The sequence below is a fragment of the Genypterus blacodes genome, unplaced genomic scaffold (genome assembly GCF_046128005.1).
Source record: "Genypterus blacodes isolate CSIRO-AG114 ecotype Tasmania unplaced genomic scaffold, CSIRO-AGI_Gbla_v1 ptg000076l_1, whole genome shotgun sequence".
Taxonomy (NCBI): Eukaryota; Metazoa; Chordata; class Actinopteri; order Ophidiiformes; family Ophidiidae; genus Genypterus; species Genypterus blacodes.
In genome coordinates, this window is record NW_027466885.1 from 4092828 (window position 1) to 4113567 (window position 20740).

Genomic DNA, 20740 nt, shown 5'->3' on the forward strand with positions numbered 1-20740 from the left:
CTACATAAAGCAACCAGGTTTGTTTTCTTCTTCTTTGAATGGTAACACCTTGAATTGTCTCTTTCAGGTGGTGAGCTCCCTTAACTGCTGAATGGGATCCTGACAAACGAAGGAAATAGCTTTTTTTTTGGCCCTTCCACATCCGGGCCCAGCTTGCTGCTGCCGCCGCTACCTTCTCGTCAGCTTCCTGTCACCAAGTTGTTTCAGCGTGGCTCCGCTTTCACATTTGGACTTCCAACTCGGGGACCTGAACCGTACAGATTGCCAATGCTCACAAGGAACTGCCTGCTGCTGTTCCTTTGGTTTCTCGCGGACGAAGGCTCAGTCTCTTCTTTGCGATCACCGTCCACCGAGCGGAGCCGGAGCAGGACGGGGAGAGAGCGTCCCAGGAGCTTGGCGGGCCCGATGAGGAATGGGGCGGCTGGATTTCAGCGAGTCAAGAGGGGCTGGGTGTGGAACCAGTTCTTTGTACTGGAGGAGTACATGGGGTCAGACCCACAATACGTAGGAAAGGTAAAAGAACAAAGCCTTATTTCTCTCAGTTATTTATGATGGGGGGGGGGGTTAAGTCATAAATCACGTCGTGAGAGGGGTTTGGCGAAATTGAATTGGTTGTAAATGGAGAGAACTGCAGAACACGAGAGGGATGAGATTCAAGACAAGGAGAAGAATAATGGGGATTAAGTTTATAATACGACAAATACCCAAAAGATACTGGTTCGCAGCAGCTCAGTAATTAAAGCAAATAAAGGAATATTTATATATTTAAATATAGCACAGTTGAGATTAGGTCAGAAAAACTTCCTCATCCAATTACAATGCTTTTATTTTGAAGGATTAGTAAACGAACACCATCTACAGTAGTTTCATATCACAATATTGAACATATGCCACAATATACCTGATCTGCAGCCGAAGCTTCCAGTTCCTAATCCGACTCTACCCAACCTCGGCGTTTTAATTCTGTAATGCCCTCGTTGTTAAAATGTCAGTTTGTGAGTGTTTTAGCATATTATAGCCACCAGGGAACAAAAAAATCCATACGTCGTAATGGAGCTGCGGCCACATTTCTATGTTGGACCAGCAGACACGCGTGACATCACGCTGGTGAGAGAATCGACGGTCTGGTTGAAATAAATGTAAAATACGGCCCATTGTAAAGCTGTCAGGACATCGACGTTATGAGCCTGGAAAGATGCTGACAGCAATAAAAGCACAGCTGAGATCCAATAGTCTGAAGTGAGGTTCAGATTGAGACGTATACGTATATACAGTACAGTAACCCCAGCATACTCTCCCTCCTTGTCCCATCCTATACCTTCGGCGGTCTCCGTCTTTGGTGTTGGATTTGGACTCTCCTCTGCTGCGGCTTAAACACATTGGCAGCTAAACTCTTATTTTTTTTAAGGGCTGAAGCTGTAATTTGGCACTGCTGGCTTACACAGGATAATACTAAGACTGACTTATCTGCCCCGGTGCCGCCGCAATCAGCCCTGACGAGCCGCGCTGTTTGTGGACGTCTCCCAGGCTAAAGGCAGGAGCAGAGGGGGGCTGCACTCCCTAACTTAATCCTTCTAAATAACGGACCGCTTGCTTTTGCCGTATGCAAATCACGTGGCGATGAGATCCTTTGGCCTTTTCTTGAGACAGTCGTAAACCCCTTTGTCGGTGGAAATGACTGCGGCCGAAAGTAAATAAATCAGGCGGGAGGGCGGCGTGTTAGTGACGCGTCTCTCCAGGAGTTATCAAGTGCCACCGCAGAGGAACCGTAACGGTGACAGTTTGGTTCTCAAGACACATAAATGAACTCTAATGGACCGTGAGTCTTAGTGCAATGAACGGCCAACCTACAATACATCAAAGGCTAATTGTGGCAATGCATTCAGTCTGGGGTGTAAACATGATTACCATTCATTAGTTCCAGAATAGACTTCACAGCACGCATGAGGCCAGAACGTATAGAGGACATGAAAGATGCTTTTCCCCTTTTTGCTTGAAGGGCAGAAACAGAATTACTGACCTGCAGCTCCACTATTAGGATGAATGGAAGTAAAGCTTTGTTTTGTTGCAGTCATTACTCTGCCTGCGGATTGAAAGGCTGCACATTTTATATTTAGTAAATGATCACAATTTGTGTTATTTAAACTCTAGTCCAGAGTGATATGATGGCAGAATGGACGATTGAACTTTATCCAAACATCAACCGCAGTGATTTCCCTTTTTCACATTCTCATTCATAATTAATTCTATGTTTTGACAATTACGGTTATACAGGCGTCTATAATGGAAAGTTGTGTAAAACGCAGAAGATGTCTGATTTCCGGGCACTTGTTATTTAACACCATAGAGGCAGTTAAAATGTTTTGCAGCTCCTCCGCTCTGCTTTCAATTTTGTATCACACAAACATTAAACGCTGCGCAGTTAAGTGGAGGCTCACAAATGTGATTCTTTGATGATATTTGCAAGAGAAAAATACATTGCTGACGTGGATCAAACAAGCTCTCCAAGATAAGAGCCATGTTCACTCACACACACACACACACACACACACACACACACACACACACACACACACACACACACACACACACACACACACACACACACACACACACACACACAGAGAGAGATCCACACATCAGACAAACCAATACGTTTCCAAACAATCTCATCTTCCATGTACACACGTTCTCCCCTCGTATTATTGCCATTGCACCAAGGTCGGCGCGGGCGAATATTAGCCTCCGTCGCTCAGAGATGCGGGGAAATGTAGCAGGAAGGGAACACTGGAAATAAAAACTGTTATCCATCTTTACACGCTGTCTAGTCTATTTTGGATTAATGAATGCAAGCGAAGCAACCTTCCCCTTTCATCTGCAACACCAGTGGTGGTGGGGGAAACGTGCAACGTCTGCATTTCCATTTGTTTTGGTGGTACAGCAGGAGAGGACCGTTAACAATTCGCCTTTGTTCATTTTGATCAGAGCTAAGTGTGTGAAGCTCAATTTGGAGAACGCAACCTGCAACTGTGTAACTGTGACTATAAGCTTAACACTTTGTCCCCCTGTATTTGTTGATACATAGGGGCGACAAGACTGCAAGTATAAAGGATAAGGGGAAGAGGAAACCATCATAAAACAGCCTGCCAATTGATCAAAGGGCATCGGCAATTTCTTTCCAATCGCAAACCCAAAGATCTTCAGAGAATCTGCCTCTCAGAGTGCTACGCCGGCTCCTGCAGCTATCATGGCGGGATATTGTTTACTACTTGAATTATAACAAAGGAAGGAGGAGAGGAGTGTTTGAGAGGCTCGTGTTATTCTCAGGCTCATATTCTGAGTCAAGAGTTTTGCCGCGCAACATCCAAAACTCCACTGCCAATAAGGCGGAAATGAAACCAACAACACGCCGATCCTTTCAAGTGTTAAAGAGACATGAATAATAATTAAGTGGCTTGCTTGCAAACTAATAAAAAAAAGATCCATATTTGGATCACAAGCCGGATCGCAGGGAAGGAAATATTTCCCCGCAGACAGAAAAAAAAATTTGACAGTCTCCTGCTGACAACAAGTACATTATTGGAGATTAGCAATTAAAGCCCAGCTGGCTTTGGGGGGGTTAATGTAACGACCCTGTGCACTCACAATTAGACAGTGCTGAGGCCTCTGCTATGCTGAGTAGTGATTATCCGCAAGAAAAATCTGCCATTAGCGTCGGGGCTGTACATCAAGCACCCAGCGCCCCCCCCCCCCCCGAGTCGGCTCCCCTCTCCGCTGAGTTCAGCAGCTATTCCTCAGCGTTTTTCCTACCACCCTCGTGAAATTCCACATTTGAAGATAATGGGTAAAAATTGCCGTTTCACATATTTTCCCCGTTGAATTACAGCGACGGGGGCCGCTTCCATCCCCCATTTTAAAAACGTACTGTACCTGTCAGTCTGCGGCGTGACAAACGTAAGGGCCACTTAGCATTGCGGGAAGTGTAATGAAAAGCGAAAATCTTCCAGCAGTCAGTGGCGACTCTGCACAATACAGGCTCCAGGTTGATAACACAGCAAAACAGCGTGTCTCTATGATTTAAGAGGATGTAATTTTAGCTTGGCAGAATTAATAACATTTACAATATAAGGAGTGAAAAAACGGTGTGAGAGTCTGTGTGTGTGTGAGTATATGAGAGATTTGCAAACACAGTGAAGGGATGAAGAGAGGATCGAAAGAGAGAAAATGAGCTGTGGGAGATCACTCAGTGTTTGTACTGAAGCAATCCCACTGATGGAAGATTGATTGGATCCAAATTGTGATCGTTTGGTCTCAGTGTATCTAACAATGAGCTTCAGGCTGCGGAGACCTTTTGCTTCTACCGCAAGTCAGCAGCAACGCGCTAGCAACGCAATAGATGAGACACGGGAACCGAACGCATTATACACTTGGCAAGCAAATACAGCCAAACACAGGAATCGGCTCCAGTCATTAGAAATCAGAACGCCCGCACCCGTCATGGCCCGAAACAGGACGAGCACTGTAGGTTAAAGGAAATCCAATCATTTTACAGACACACCGGGGAGAAATAGAAAGGGAAGGATTCTTAGTAGCCTTGATGGCAAACACACACCGTGCAGTGGCATTGCAGTGGCACGCAGCAGCTGCATGCTCCAGTGCCCAGCTCCTCCTCGCACTCCCAGGAAAAGGTCGCTCATTTGAATAAAAGTCTATAAACCACTTTTGCTGGAAAGGGCAGACTTGTTTCTCCAACAACTTGTTTATTCCCTTGCTTCCCACCTGACACGGAATGACCATCCCTTCTTTTAATTGATGGCTCTTCCTCGCGGTCCCACCCAACATCTGGCTGAGATTTATGGCGGATGCGGAGCCCTCAATTTAATCTTTCAATGAGGACCTATAAGGAGGACATAAAATCCTTTTTCAACAAGACTTATGCACTGATTGATCACCCAGGCCCCAACAAAGGAGTCCGGCGATTCCATCATCTGACCATATGAAATTTACCAGCGCCTCGTTCCGCCCCATTAAACGCGGGGCCGGGGGTTTAAACGCGGCGTGGAATTTAGCCGTAAAATGCTTCAAAACATGCAGGAGCCCATAAAAAAGCAGCAAACTCATAGCGATTATGATGATGATTGCCGCTGTTGTAAAACACTTCACTGGCTCTGATTGTACGCCGAGATATAATTACCATCTACAAAATCACAGGCTCCGTAATCTGAACGGGCCTCACCTTTGTGCGGAGCGACCCCACGGGTTTAAACAAGACTGTGCTGCCTGTGCCATCCATCTACGAAGCGCCGCTGATCAATGCTAAGAGGGATAATATGCAAGATAAGTAGCAGATTCTATAGAACTGTATATAAAAAAGCGGAAAATTATACAATTCCCCGACTCGTGGAGGAATGTGTTGTCATGGTGAATCTCGCCGTCAAATTCCCTCCTAATTTGAACGGATCGCTCCTCGGCTGATTATACATCAGAGTGTGGAGGTGATTCAGCCGCTCGTTAGAACATATTAAGAGGCGGGGGGGGGGGGGGGGGGGGCGGGGGTGTTACAATGGGCCAAGCATGTTGATGATGAATGTTGCATGAAATTCAGAAAAGAGCAGCTGAAGTGAAAGCTAATGATATCGTTCATCTACGCTGCCAAAGTCACATCTTTCATAGCAGTTTCTTTCTTATTTCTCGCCCTCTTTGGTAATGGCCTTCTCTCCTGAATCACATGGATCACATTTCCAAACGGTGCACTAATGCCTCAATCAGTATCACTTACTGGCACGGGCCAAAATTTCTTTCGATTCGCAAACATTGATGGGCAATATTGCCGTGATTGCGGTACAGAAAATTGCATTCTGTATATTGTATCAATACGACGACGTTGTTTAATCAAGTGTGATATGAGAAAAAGGGAATCAAGCCTTAACCGTCCCGTCTGCTGAGATCAATAACCATCATGTACGTTAATGTGATATGTTGGAGTGTCATTCCTACTGCACGTTAGGTTCTTCACGGGGCGACACAAACCCTTATCTTTACTCATATTGTCAGTATGGTGTGACAGTACGGACGCCTCTTGCGTTGCAGTAGAGACAGACTGCTGCCCGGAACAACAGTCCCGTCAAACATCACCAGTCCACCTGTCATCCCGCTACAACCAGCCGGGGTGTTTGAAGCGGGCCTGTTTACACCTGCGGGGCGAAGATGTTGCGAGCGCTGAACTGAGCTAATGCGGCTTCAGAGGCAGATCCAGCTGAATCGCTTCTAACTTCTATCCGCCGCTCTGCACACTCGAGTAGCTCTATCTGTCAATCTCTTCTATTTTGTCCTCACACACTAACGTACACAACCCCTGCATATGTTTCCAGTGGCTGCGTATCTACAAGCGCAGCACCCCGGCGAGCTCCAGATAGCAAGCTGCTGGCTGTCAGCAGCTAAGGAACGGCTCCTGAGCTAATATCGATCAGCTATAATAAGATAGCGTCATCCGCCAACCCCGCTGCTTTTTCAGCGTTTCACCCGGCGTGCTGACAGGCTGCAGTATTCAGAATGCAATCTGCAGTCGTGATGCTCTGTGACACGCCGGCGGTGTGACAATGCATCAAGAAGCTCTCTGCGCTCTCTGCCACCTACAGTCAACAACCCCCCACCCCCCCTGTTGCAGCCATGCCGCCACTCCATCACGGCTCCGCGGGGTCGGCAGCACGATGGCTGCATTGTTGTCGGAACGAGGGCTGGTGTCAGACGGAGATGAATATATAAATACAGACGGTCATGGGCCAGCGATGCGTTCGGAGCTCAGTGTAATTCCAACGCTTGGAGTGCGGCTGCTTTGTAAACCACACAACATCCAAAACACCACCAAACCAAGGACGTCTTACGCAAATTACTCTCGGTAAACAACAAATTACGCTATAATCTCTTTCAGAACGTTTGCAAATTAGTAAAACAGTTTCCTTGTAGAAGGTTTGCCATTGAACTTAACGTGGGCTCGCCGTCACTTAAAGAGTGGCAAGCCTCCGTGCGCATTCCTAACACGGGGCCCCACGTAATCCTGGTTGCATAAATCCAATTACAGCGTTCAACAGAGGAGGTTGGTTATATTCTCCAGTGAATTCACTTAAATTAATGAATATGTGGGTTTACTGCATAGCCAATGAGGGACCAGCTGATGCAAATCCTGCAAATCCTGCAAAAAAGAAAAAAGAAAAAAAGAGAATAATGCAGGCAAGCAGAGAACGACGGCGTCTCTCAGATCGCAAATCCACGCCAGAGGAGACAAAAAGGCCGGTAAAGCACAATCACAGCCGTGTCTTAAAGACCTGTCTGTGCTGCAGCCGCTGTAGAAAGGTTACCATGTTTCCCATTTGTACCGGCGCTTGAATAGCCGCAGTCAGGAGAGGTATGCTGATGATTAATAGGCGCCGAGTGGATCTGTCTAAAGGCCTTTATATGTCGACATCACCGATCCGCTGGTTGGATATCTGTATTGCTCCATCTGCTCTGTGCAAGGCGGCGTATTGGCGCTGGTTAGAGAGAGAACATCCTGGAAGTAAAAGGTCACAGCGCTGATCCTTACACGACCTAATGCATATCCATGAACGGCCCATATGTTGCCGGCAAAATGTGCTGTAAGACCTTGAACCCGCCCGTGTGATCAATCTGGAAGACCTGCTGTCCTCGAAAGCCTTGAGTAATCCGTCTAAACATGCAAATGTGGCAGCGGGGCCGGCGTTTGAGGAGCGGTGAACACTGCGCAATCGTCCGAGAGAAAGAGAAAACAAAAAAAACTAAACAACAAACAAACATCATTAAGCTAACAGATGGCGCGGGTCTGCATGGTAACAATCTTATTCAAGTTGCTCAGACTACCTGTTTCTTTTTATAGCTGCCGTGTCAACTGCTACACTGAGCAGCGCCAAGTCGCTAATTATGTCTACCATGAAAAATGTAGTGTTACGCTAAGGACACTCATCACAATACGGTTGCATATCATGTCGTCTGCGATGGCGAGCTCAGCCTGTTCGCCGTCCTCTGTCTCAGTCTTCCACATGCCTTCTGTTAACTTAATGCATGTTTGCCTTGGTGGATTTGCATAATGTTAGCACTAATGCTATCATCTAAATTCTGCGCCCAGGCGCACTTTTGTTGATTTATGTTATATAACTTGGAAACAAATGTTATGAGGCAGGTTCTGCACACACACCTCTCTGTAGTAAAATCACTTGTTTGATGTTGACACACTGTTACAGAGCTCCTGGCTGGAAGTTCTGGCCGGTGCCTGTTGGGCCTGATGGGGGCGGCAGCAGCACTGTGTGTGTGTGTGTGTGTGTGTGTGTGTGTGTGTGTGTGTCCCTCCCTATTAAAGACTGTCTTTATATAATTCATTACCATTGTTAGACTAATGGAATTTTTAATTAATATCAGTCAACTTCCACTTATAATTAATGAGGCCATGTGCCATCTTTTTCTTTTTTTCCCTTTATATTTGCTTTTCTTTTTCATCTTTAATTGCGCAGCTCTGCATCAATTTGCAGGTGCGTCCCCCGGGAATGGAATTGTGTAAGCAAAGAATGAACGACAAGATATTTTTCCCGCTTTTTGTGTCAAAGAAAGGACAATCAAACGTAACTTCTTATTAATTAAAAGACAGACAATGTGTGCATTTGATAGCACACACACACAAACATATATATACACATATAAAACTGTGCCCGTGTTACAGGGTGTACATGCAGCCGACAAGAACTATTCTCTCTGTTCTGGTATTATATAAGACTTTGAGGCCTGCGCGTAGAGAGAGAGACACACAAACCACCAGCATATTAATAAAAAACTTCTCTCGCCCGTGTTTCTGCTTCCCTTCCGTACATTTTGGCTCATGCTCATGCAGATATTGGTGCAGAAGTAGAACCAAATCATTTGAATCATCTGCCTTTCTAATCAGCAACAACTTCAAAGACTACTGTGCCCCCAGCTGCTCCCGTTTTTAAGGTGGACTAGATTTTAAAGGGGTGCCGTCACTCCTTTCAGGTAGACTCACGACAACAACAACAACAAAACCTGCATTGGTAAAATGTTTGCTTCCCAGTGTTTGTTCATCCTTTTGCCACGTCATCCATCAACAGCCAGCAGAAATGCCAGTCAGCGCTCTTATTTGAGCTCGGGTGTTTAGAGCGTTTCGTTTGTGTTACGATGCAAACAAAAAAACGCAAAAAAAACAAGAAAAGAGGCAAACCAGAATGCAGAGGCAGAGTCAGTGTCGGTGCCTTCTTCACTAAACTCTTTGCTGGAGGTGGACAGCATGGCCATTGTGAGCGGAGTGACCCTGCAGCTGCCTAGATAACGGATTCTTCCTCAAGGCCACGCTTCTGTGCCCAACGGGGCCACACTTCCTCACTCGCGTCCACAAAACACATTCGTTCTGATGAAGGTCGCGGTAATGGCTTTCATCTGTTTGCTATGCAACATCAGTTACAGTAATAAGTGATATGAAATAGATGCCGGCGAGAATCACAAGCGACGGCCGCTCGAGTTATAAATGACGCGGAAACGACGCCGCCTAAATCAGCACTTACGCTTTTTACAATACACATCAAAATATAATTATTGTGTTCTCAAATTAAGCACCGGTGAGCTGATTATTTAATGAATCAATTTACTGCTTTTCTTTATTGATTTAGTGGAAGGCGAGGGGGTGATCTCAGTATTCATTCCACTTCACTTTGCCATTCCACATCTTAAAAAGCGTGAAGGCATTTTGATAACTGCTTTTATTTCACGGCGGATTAAAAAAACAACATCTCAAAGAAATTAAAGCGTAATTTTCATTTCATTTCTTTTGTGTGTTGATTGTAACAAACACATTTGTACGCCTCTTGCCATTATCTCCCTCACACACTCCATATTGCATTACCCACCAAGGCTTATTATTAACTTCGAACCATGCACATCTCATTATCCACTTGTGCTTTACTTTAATGGTCTTTCCACTTGTTGAATTTGAATCAAAAGTTATGCTATTTATTCTTTAAAGAAACTACACAGTGTTCCGACTCAGTATGCTCATCAGTTGTTCTTTCACTTGAACTTCCAAAACGATATGATGAAAGATTATGTCGGTCGGTCAGACGGTTTTTAAATGAACGACCGTAATAAGAAAGAAAAAACTGGAAGATCAAAGTATGGAAATAAAGCAGCATGATGCGATGTTAGCGCAAATGTTGCAACAGTTCCACAGGATAGCAGATGAGACAGCAACTGAATGACAAAGCCGCCTGAAAACCCCAAAACACAAAGAACAGAATGCATAAGCGGTAAAACACATTGGCGCCAACCTGGAAAAGAGTCTTGTCCTACCTTCGGCGCTCACGGGGCACCGCAGACGTGTTAGTACGTCTTTCCTAGGATGTGGGAGTGACAGCAGGATGATGGCAGCACAGGCGTAAAACACAATCAAATACATTCAAGCTATTGAACGGTACAGCGAACGACTGCTGGATAATATCACAGTGACCAGAAACCATGCAGCTTAGAGGGGAAAAGAAGAGAATAGAATAGAGAGCAACATCAGGATAATGGCACTGCGGCCAGTCTCCAAGCAACAAATATCCAAGTATGATGCAATAAAACTTATAAGCCCCCGAATGGGACAGTAACCAACCTTAAAATGTCACTGCTGCTCAATTCTAATCAGCAAAGATTATACTTATAAGACAGTAAAACTCATTCAAGCTATTCCAATGGCCGAGCAACTGCAGGAAAGCAGCACTGAAACCGCAACTCAAAGCAGCATAAAGGAGAATAGAAGAGATTTGATAAACTGATTTACATTTACAAGTAATAGATTTCAGCAGAGCGGCCTGAGCGCCAAGAAAGTGAAGCCAGAACACAACTCTGTTACATAAATTCAAGCCGTTTAGAATAGATTAGACATACAGTAGATAGACAGAGGAAGTCTGCAGCGGCCTGGAACCAAGCAGCAGATACCAGGGGAGAATAGAATAGAATACAAGCACTTATCTGTTGATCTCATGTGTGATTAGGGATACAGGGATATGCTGCTTGATAAGCTTCACCTGTGCAGGAGATTGATTACATTAACAATAATTGCCCACTCAACTAGTTTGTGGGCAAAATGAGATAAAGAAGATCTTTGGGCGCATAGAACAAATCTCTGGAGGTAATAAACAAATCCAAAATGGCCGAAACTGTAATCTGCGTCATGATAAGTAAATCTTGCCCTTTGTATAATGTGACACACTGAAACCACCAAATGCTACAACAGCTAACCTTAGCATTACATCACAGCAGCGTAATTCCACAACCGGCAAAAGACAAAGACAGTAGAAGCAAATGACAGGGAGGAACAGCAGGCACAGCGGCCTCAACCAGGAGTCAAAGCAAATGGAAGCAGGTCTTACTTTTGTTGCTCACAGCCCCCGAGGTGCAAGTTTTCAGATCAGGCCCACAGCATGTCCAGCTCCTCGGTGAAGTTCTGGAAGTATTCAAGGTTGAGGTGGCTTGTTCCACTCGTCCCGGTCTTAATCACGCTTTCATCCAAAATGAAGCGTAACCTGTCCCACTTGGAAGGGAGGAGGCTTGTTCCGGAAGGTCTCAGTGGAATTCCTGCTGTCGTCTCAGCAGTGTTTGTCTTTGGCCCAGCAGACACAGAGTCCTCACGCAGGGGACGCTGCAGAATCAGGGTTCAGAGACGTTTGTGGGTCGGGAAGGAAAAGTAGTTGAGGAACACAACTTCCAGGTGTTTATTTCCTAAAAGTCTTTCTGTGTCTTGTTTCTAGTTTTTCTTCTCAATATTCTCCTGCGGTTCCAACTTTTGCAGTTGACCAGTACTTGTCCGAGTGTTGTGTAACGCCTCCAAAGCACAGACGGTGGTTTCTCCATTTAACTAGCCGAACGTCCTTCTCTTACTGTCCTTCACTCAAATAAACATTAAGGTTACAGGTCTGCTGCACTGTAGGCCTGTGTCACAGCCCACCATGAGGCAGCTCGTTAGCTAAAGCAGCTACACCTGTGGGAGATCTCACTTCCTCTCACCACACAGTGTGTTAATTACCACATTGAATTCACAGTGTTGTGCATTACCTACATAAACGCTAATAAGCATCGAAAACTCACACTCTCATCATTTCACAGCAACACTAACAGTACTCGAGAACTAAAACAGGAAGTTAGCTTAACATTGCTCCCATGCATCCATTTTGTGGGAGTGGCCACACCTCATTGGAGTGACAATGGCTTGTGGGAGTGGCCACACCTTGTGGGAGTGGTCACACCTCATGGGAGTGGTCACACCTCGTGGGAGTGGCCACACCTCCATTGCTATGGTATTTAAAGCTGGGTTCAATTCCTGGATCGGTGGAGTTTAGTTGTCAAGGTGCCAGTGTTTGTACTTTTTTTTGCAAATCTTCTTTGTTTGTCTTGGATCAGTGAGTTGACGGCCATTGCATTGTTTTGCTGTTAGTATCTGTCACTGAAATCCACACTGTGACACAAAAACTACTCCTACAACATTTGATCTCCTTTATTGAGACAACCGTCAAGCTTCCCCACACACGAGCGGATAGATGCACTGTTCAGGTGTTGTTATTGTCTTAGCTTCAGGTCGTCCGTGAGGAATCAACATCTGTACTTCCTCTGAAAACAAATGAATCCACCAACAGAATCAGAAATGTGGCATGAAACAGCAGAACGTGGCCGAACTTGTGGTTGCTATGGAGTTTAACTGCTCCGCTCAATCGTCTGGCTCACAGCTTCTCTGTGAATGGTTTCTCATACAAAAAGCACAAAAAAAACCCGGCTTTATAGGATTTAGCCGGACTATTGTGGCTCTCGTCCAGAATCAGGTTCACTGTTATGGCCACCATGGGGAGCATTATGTCACCTGAAAAGCCTGTATTGATTACTCCCAGTAGCAAGGAGACGAGTGTGAGGGGTGAAGCAAAGGCAAAGGGCCCCTGAGCTCATCTCAAACTATAGAATGAAAAAGCAAATCATCAAGAACTTTTTTTTCTCTCTTTTTTATTCTTTGAGGAGGAAAATTAATCCTCGATGCCCCCTAGCCAGAAGGTACCCAGGCTCAGCTGGTAACAGTGTCTATTCGTCTGCTTCAGTGCTTTGAAGATCGCCTCTGTTTGCCTGGAAACACACTTGCTGTTTAAGAGGGAGTGGAGGAAATTCCAAGTCATTGATAACGGCGAAAAAAATCCATATGTGGTGATGATCATGTTGCATTAGAGCCCCTGAATATTTAAAAAGCACAGTGATATATCGCTGATCTCCACAGACTGGTAAACATTACTATCTGGCCATGCTCAGTGCCACGGGCCAGGATTGTGTGTGTGCAGGAATAACACACACACACACACACAGAGAGCTGCCGTGGCCTCAGATGCAGGTCAGCCATGATGTTGTCTGGCGGGGCCAGTGAGATTTTGCAGCAGCTTTCGAAGATTCGTTGACCCCCGGCCTCCAATGTCAAGTGCAGTATTGAAAATTGTTCTAGTGGAAAACGAGTGCTGGCTTCACTGTTGATCTTTTGTTATTTTTGAGGGAAAACACACAGCAAATGAATATAAATGCGAGCACACATTGTTGCAGAGCGATCAGCACATTCTAATGTCTAATGTTGTAACTCTTAAACCATCAGAGTTGAAGAAGCGTTCTCAAAGTGTGATGGCAGTGTTTTTGTGGTGACTTGGAGTTTAGCATCTCTTTCCTCTTTGATGCTCCGACGCTCTCTTTGACTCTCCTCATGAAGTACTGTACTTTGACAGCTCCTCCCCAGCGCCTTCAATGGAATCATTATCTGTGCCAATGTTTGCACTCAACCTGTCTTCTCCCCTCTTTTGTCTCGCAGCTGCACACTGACCTCGATAAGGGGGACAGTGCGGTGAAATACACTCTCTCGGGAGACGGGGCCGGCTCCATTTTTACAATTGACCAAACGACGGGGGACATCCACGCCTTAAGGAGTCTGGACAGGGAGGAGAAGCCTTACTACACCCTACGCGCCCAGGCCGTCGACATGGACACCAACAGGCCCTTAGAGCCCGAATCTGAATTTGTAATTAAGGTCCAAGACATCAACGACAATGAGCCAAAGTTCCTGGAGGGACCGTACATGGCCAGTGTACCTGAGATGTCTCCAGTGGGTAAGTGAGAATCAAAGCTTTTTTTGTTCAGGAGAAGGGAGATCAGGATCAGGATCTCCCTTTGCTTTCATACATTATAATTCCTTGCAGTGAAACCTTTGTTTTCGCCCCTTGAAGTGCAAAAACTAGAGGAATTGCAGTCACATCACAGATACAACTGGAGGGGTAAAGCAGCTCCCCCAACAGATTTTGACATTTCAGAGAAGCGGTTATTCTTGGTGTGCGCTGGGTTCATTTCGCCGCGTTGTCTTTATATATATTCCCCCCAGGGAGAACAGATCAAGGTAATTCACTGGAAGAATGGTTCCCCTTGATCTGAATGGCAATGAGGCCCCCTCGCACAGAGCGCTCAGAAATCAGCCGTCTCCAGAGTGCCGGTACAAAGCAGGAGCAGACAGCCTCACCCAGGTGGATGCTGGGTATCAGACGCTTTTGCTTTGGAGCTGTGTACCGCCGCAACACAGCAGCTCTCAGGTTGATCACAACAACGGTTTGTTTGTCCATTTGGAACAGAGGAGAGTTTAGCCAACTGCGTTTCCAATTAAACTGACACGTGCGAGGCGTTGGAACTAGAAAAATCAGAGACAGGAAGTAGATCAATTACATGAAACACGTTCACTATAATAATCAACACCCCATTACTACAATACACCTATTTTATTCACAGGTAGAAGGCTGGGAAGAGTGTGTTCTTCATTATTATCAGAAGGAATTCATAAAAGGTTGTGAAATAAGGTCAAACTCAAAGCTAAGAGTAAATATAAACAAATGTGGCTCTCTGCGTGAGGAGCCGCAGCCTCTCACTCTCACCGGATACGACGAGGCAAAATAAAACAAAAAAAAAAGCCGACGCGCTGATAATTACTGACACCTCCTGCAAGAGCGACCCCGCTTTTAGAAATATGGAAATGAATATGAAACCATGTGACTGAGAGCTTGGAGAGAGTTTAATGTTCCTGTTAAAAGGTCGTATCCACTAGGGAGGAGATGCAAACATAATAGTGCTTAAACCAGCAAAAAACAGGCTTAAGTTTTGTGGACGTTTATAGCATCAAGACAGATGTGATGATTAGTTCCCTTTGTTGTTTTTTGGCTTTGATTGCCCCTTTGGACGCTTTTATGTTGGCGGGAGAAAAAGACACAAATTAAAGACGCAGACTTACCGAACATAAACGCACAATAGGAGTAATAATGATGACTGTCCCACTTGTCCCACTTGTCCCTGTGACAATAATCTTCCCCTTAAAGCGAGTTGGCGTCTGTGAGAGGGGATGACAGACCTAACAAAGGATTCTGGGAGAAATGTAATATTATTGCAGCCTTATTACAAATGCAGACATAAAAATCAATCTTAAAGTGCGGCAGATTAATTGTTGTTCCCTGTTATTGCACTGAATTGTATCATCACAGTCATTTCTCTAATACCGGAGCTTGATTAATATTTAATGCATATAATATCTACGCGTCGCAGTGCCGCCGTGGTTCAATCTCCGCAATCTTCACGGTTTGAAACCCTCCTTTACCGGCACTGACATCCGAAGCTGGTGTGTTACCCAACTCCATTCGATCGGCCCAAATGGTCTGCGCCTTTAAAAGAAAGAGAGAAAAGACATAAAGACCGAGCTCTTCCCCGAACACCTTAACACCCGAGGGCCCTCCTGAAGTATATATATAAAAATAACTTATCTCTTGACTTCCTGCACCTGCTGCAGCCCCTTTGGCGATCATTGGAACTGGCACTTTTCTTGCTCGCTAACACTTATTCTCACTTCCTCTCTCCTTGCGTCTGGCACATGCGTTCAATGTAAATGTAAATTGTAGCGTTTGTCTTCCACCTGAGGCTCCCACACTCACTCACCCACTCACTAGCTCGCTTGCTCGCACCCCCCCGGAAGATCCACACTGTGTTATTATTTGGTGTTTGTTACTTTGTGTGTCTCTGTCTGAAGTCTTAAATGACTTTTGACGCCATTATTCCCTGAAAAAAGTGTGCAGGTAACTTTTGCCAAGTCTGAGCTCTTATTTACTGCGACTGAAAAAGTGCCGAGCACGATGTGATCCCTCCTCTGTTACTTCTAATCGGGCTTGCGTGGGTTTTAGAGGCACTAATCTCTCCTCACCTAAGGTTTTAATGCCATTGTCACCATCTGCTCGGCACAAAAATCCTGTTAAATATCAGTTATTTACGGGCCGGGCTCCTTCTGGTCACTATCTCCTGCTCATCCTCAGCCTGGCACATCCTGCTGTCGGAAAAAATCATCCTACGCTGCACATTTCCCCAGCCAGTGATTGATAGATGTATACGTGCACGGAGCTGTCCTGCCTTGTGAAGGCGTCCGTGTCAACCTGTCTAGGAGTAGTCGTTTCAAAGAATTTGCCCATCCGCAAAAAAAAAGGGACACCAAGCTGGGAGTTTAGCTTTTACATGCGGATTAGACGGTCGAGCTGGCAGGGAAAATATCTATTGGGTTTGCTGCTCAACCCTGAAGCTCTTGTCCTTTTTAGTTAAATACAAGGCAAATAAGGAGTGTATTAATACTGTGGCATTTCCAGTGCCAGCTAGTTAGGGGATGAGACATACCTCCAACAAGCAATTATTCTGTCCCTGTTACTGCTGGAGGTTTGGAGGGCTGCCATCTTAATACCGTTCCTGCCACGGCCCTTTTGTTTTCCTAATGGTAGCATTGCTCTAATGAACGGATGCACAAAAGGAGTCTTTTCCGCCCTCACGTTGTTTTAACGAACAACCACTTAGCAACGCCACAAATGTAAGAATCAAAACTTTACGAGAGAAAACAATTATAATATCACTGCACCTTTTTTTTCTTCTACCTTTTCTCCTCTATGAAGTGCCAGACTGAGCAACGGTCCTTGTGTGATTCTATAGGTGTCTGGATTGCGATTTGCTCATCCATTAGTGTCAAGTGAGATCAGTCAGGAAGTCGACGGAGTTCACAGATGTTGGCAGGGAACCAAATTGAATCAAACAAGGTCAATGTGTCTTTACTTTGTTTCCCCACAGGGACGTATGTGACACAAGTGACAGCTACAGACGCAGACGATCCCACCTATGGAAACAGCGCCAGAGTGGTGTACAGCATCCTGCACGGCCAGCCCTACTTCTCCGTCGACCCCAAAACAGGTAAAGGACAGTAAGTAGAGGTGATGGTTGAGTATAAGTAGGCGTTTTTGAGATTCACAGCCTATGATAAACGGAGGAAGTGGGGGAGTTATAAAGAGTTGTGTTTGCCACCGTGGCTCGAGATTCAACCTTCACAACAAGACAAAGAGCAGAACGATGATGTCACAGTGTTGGCATGGGGAAAATAATCAGTTTGTGTGCAAAAAGGAAAAAAGTGAAACAGCCATCGATCCAAATGTGTTTCCACACAAAGTACGATTTTGAAAAACTGTGAAAGTGAATAGAACAATATCTCAACTATGCACAAAATAACAACAGCAATACGGCACAATTGACTGACCTTGCCGCTCACAATGTTTCTGTTTTGTGTTGCAGCTGTGTGGGAGATGTGTTGAACTCTTTAAGGTCATTTTCTGAGGCGTTTGTGTATTAGATTGCGTTATATCACAAAACTTCTACCTACAGCAAAGACACTGCAAAGAAAATCAATTAGATATTCAATCGATAACGACCGGCACAATCTTTGTCAGTCACCTTGCCACGGCGTTTTTGAGCTCTTTTGTCGTTGGACTCGACTGGGGGTTGGTTCAGTTAAGTAGGACGTTACAGTAGTGAAGGTGACTGGAAACAAAACGCATGAATAATTCCACGCACGTCTTTTGGCAGCGAGTGTCAAATTCTTGTTTATGCTCCTCACTCGAAGGTTCGGCGCTCGAGCGAGGGATCGGAGATTTCCGGTGAGAACGTTTCCGTCAGAATACAAAGCGACCCCCTTGTTGTCATGGCGCGCCGCAGGATGAGGGATGTTCTCTGTGCGGGAGCAGAGCGCCAGTTGATTAAGGGAGATTTGTGATCAGTGCTGTGATAAGTGTTTGATTTCCTTTAATTTCACTCACTGAGGCGACGAGTTTGCGATACTGGAAATATTAAGTCCATTGTCATTGTTATTAGTTGCTCAAGTCTGAATGAATACATGATAATATTCCCTTCACATCCTCTACCTTTTAAGTATGACAGCTTGCCAGGTTGAATGGATCCCACACGCACACATACACACACGCACTTTTTTTGTACAGCATATTGAAATATCTGTTAGAATCCACAAACTGTCCGTCTCAGCATCAGAACGCACCCAAGGAAGAAACTGTCGTCAACAAAAAAAAAACACCGGTGGCTCTAGCTGAGTGTTTGCAGCCAGGATGAACATAATCTGTGCGCCCCAGCTTGAGAAGGCAAATTAAAAAAATAAAGCACAAAAAAGACACAAACAAGCGCTTTTTGATGCTTCAATATTGACAGAGATGTGTTGATAGTTATGCACGTTATGCGACAGTGGGGGGCGGGGAGAAAATGGAAGGAGGCTGCTGTTGGGGAGCAGGAAGTGCTAAATGTGGCGTGGCAGCAGGAGGTCGTCACACACCAATTCTCCAAATCTGGAAATACCTTTGTGTCAGCGGTGTTTGCCGTTAGCGGCTGGCTGCCTGGTTTACTATCTCGGACAGTTCAAAGCGCGTTCGGAAATAGGTTCATACATAGTGATGGTATCTGTCAGTGATTATGCAGCACGTCCCAGAGCTTTACGGACACACACTGAGCCTGTATTTCAAACAGATTCTGGGCAATTCAAACTATTCAAATAAACGTGTGCATCTTTGAACTCACGTCCAACAGTGATGTGTGTGTGTTTGGGGGGGAAAAAGCAGGTTAAAAAACACACCTGACGTGTCCTTCGGAATACCAAAAGCTCCGTCGTTGATTTGGTATTCGCCTATGTTTGGATGGTGTGGATCAAACGTGACGATCTGGACGTGGTTGCCAGGTTGAAAAACGTGCAGGGCCACCTTTGCTTCCCCCGCTTCCTTTTAGCCTGACAACCTCCCACTGACCCGGCTATTAATCTGCAGTACAAACCCTCTCTGATCTCAGGGTCTCTGATCCTCAAGTGAATCATTATTTGGCCTCAGCAGAGCTCCCCTTTGAATGTCAAGTGTCTCCAGTTTGTGAAATGACCTCAGTCTCAGCCTTGGCCAGAGACACATAGCAGCTTTTTGTGCCGGGGGATCATTCTGACCGCGCGACGGAAGTAAATTGCGCATTCTTAGATAAATTGAGCATTTACTGTCAGATATATTTCAGGGCTGTGTTTACCGTTTTATTTTCTGGCTCATTTTTCCTCGTCTAGTGCCGTTTCTTGACTGTTTATTCTTGTGGTCTTTTCCGCCCGTATCTCCAGGGGTTATAAAGACGGCCCTGCCTAACATGGACAGGGAGTTAAAGGAGCAGTACCAGGTGCTCATCCAGGCTAAGGACATGGGGGGTCAGCTTGGGGGGCTGGCCGGGACCACCACCATCAACATCACCCTCAGCGACGTCAACGACAACCCACCCAGGTTCTCCAAAAGTGAGTTTACGGCTTTGTTGTGCCTTTAAACCCCAGCCTATGATGTGATTTTGTGATAAACAAACGGTTGGATGTGACAGCTGTTTCATTTTTACTGCAATAATAAAAATAATAAGGTGGGCGGCGTGATGCATGTTCTCATATCAGATAATGAATTACACACCATGCAGTTGTGATAGCGGATATTCATCACGTTTGTGCTTGTAATTGCTTTCATTGTTTGTCTTTATGCCCCGTCATAAGCTAAGGCTTGTTTATTTCGCAACATTGCACCTCCTGACACATCAAGCGGGTGGCTGGGTGTTATTGTGCTGATGGGCCATACTTCTATATTTAGATGGAGGGGGGGACGGGGGGATTGAGTGAGATGTTTCTGCACCGGCGGGATGGACTCGGCGTATTTAACACTGCCGCATCTTATCTGCTGTTTTATATAAGCCGCTAAAACCAGATTAATTCTATTGTACCGGGGCGCCAGGTCGCATCACAAGCCGGTGCTGGAAACTCTCTGATCTACACGGGGGCTTTATGCGGGGAAATAAAGACCAGATATTAGACGCTGTGGAGAATTACTCAAACGTTCCGACACGGTAAGAGCGTGACAGCCAGGTAAACACTACCGCTCTGTATTAATGCAGTGTGTTCAGGTGTTGAGAGGCGACACACAGTGGCCTATTCTGAATGTAAATGCAAGGCAGTCAGACGGTCAAGCTGCTTCAGCTGTGGGGAGAAGATGATATTTCCATAATGCTGTCGCAGCACGCAGAGGTTCATGCCAAGTATGGTGTCTCCGCTGCCCCCGGGCTCACTTCACCGTCTTTGTCTCCCCCCTTCTCCCTCCTTCTTTTCCAACACAGCTCAGACTTGACGGAATGTAGAGTGGCCACATTGGGAAACGCCGGCATAAATCACGCGACGGTGGCTGTCTACATCTGATTGCTTTTTTATTCATAAACGCTAACGGAATGAAATAGTTATCCCAGAAGCTATTACTGTGAGTGTTGCTTGTTATAAATTAGG

The 20740-nt window shown here is 45.5% G+C and overlaps 1 protein-coding gene across 1 annotated transcript in view; it reads left to right on the plus strand.

Annotated features, from left to right (window-relative positions):
• The first annotated feature begins 267 nt into the window (after positions 1-267).
• Positions 268-20740, plus strand: part of LOC143006840 (cadherin-12-like) — a 54749-nt gene continuing 34276 nt past the window's right edge. The window contains exons 1-4 of the mRNA XM_076158158.1: positions 268-513; positions 13883-14177; positions 17200-17319; positions 19553-19720. Of these exons, the coding sequence (XP_076014273.1) occupies positions 268-513; positions 13883-14177; positions 17200-17319; positions 19553-19720 (829 nt within the window). The remainder of the gene's footprint in view (positions 514-13882; positions 14178-17199; positions 17320-19552; positions 19721-20740) is intronic.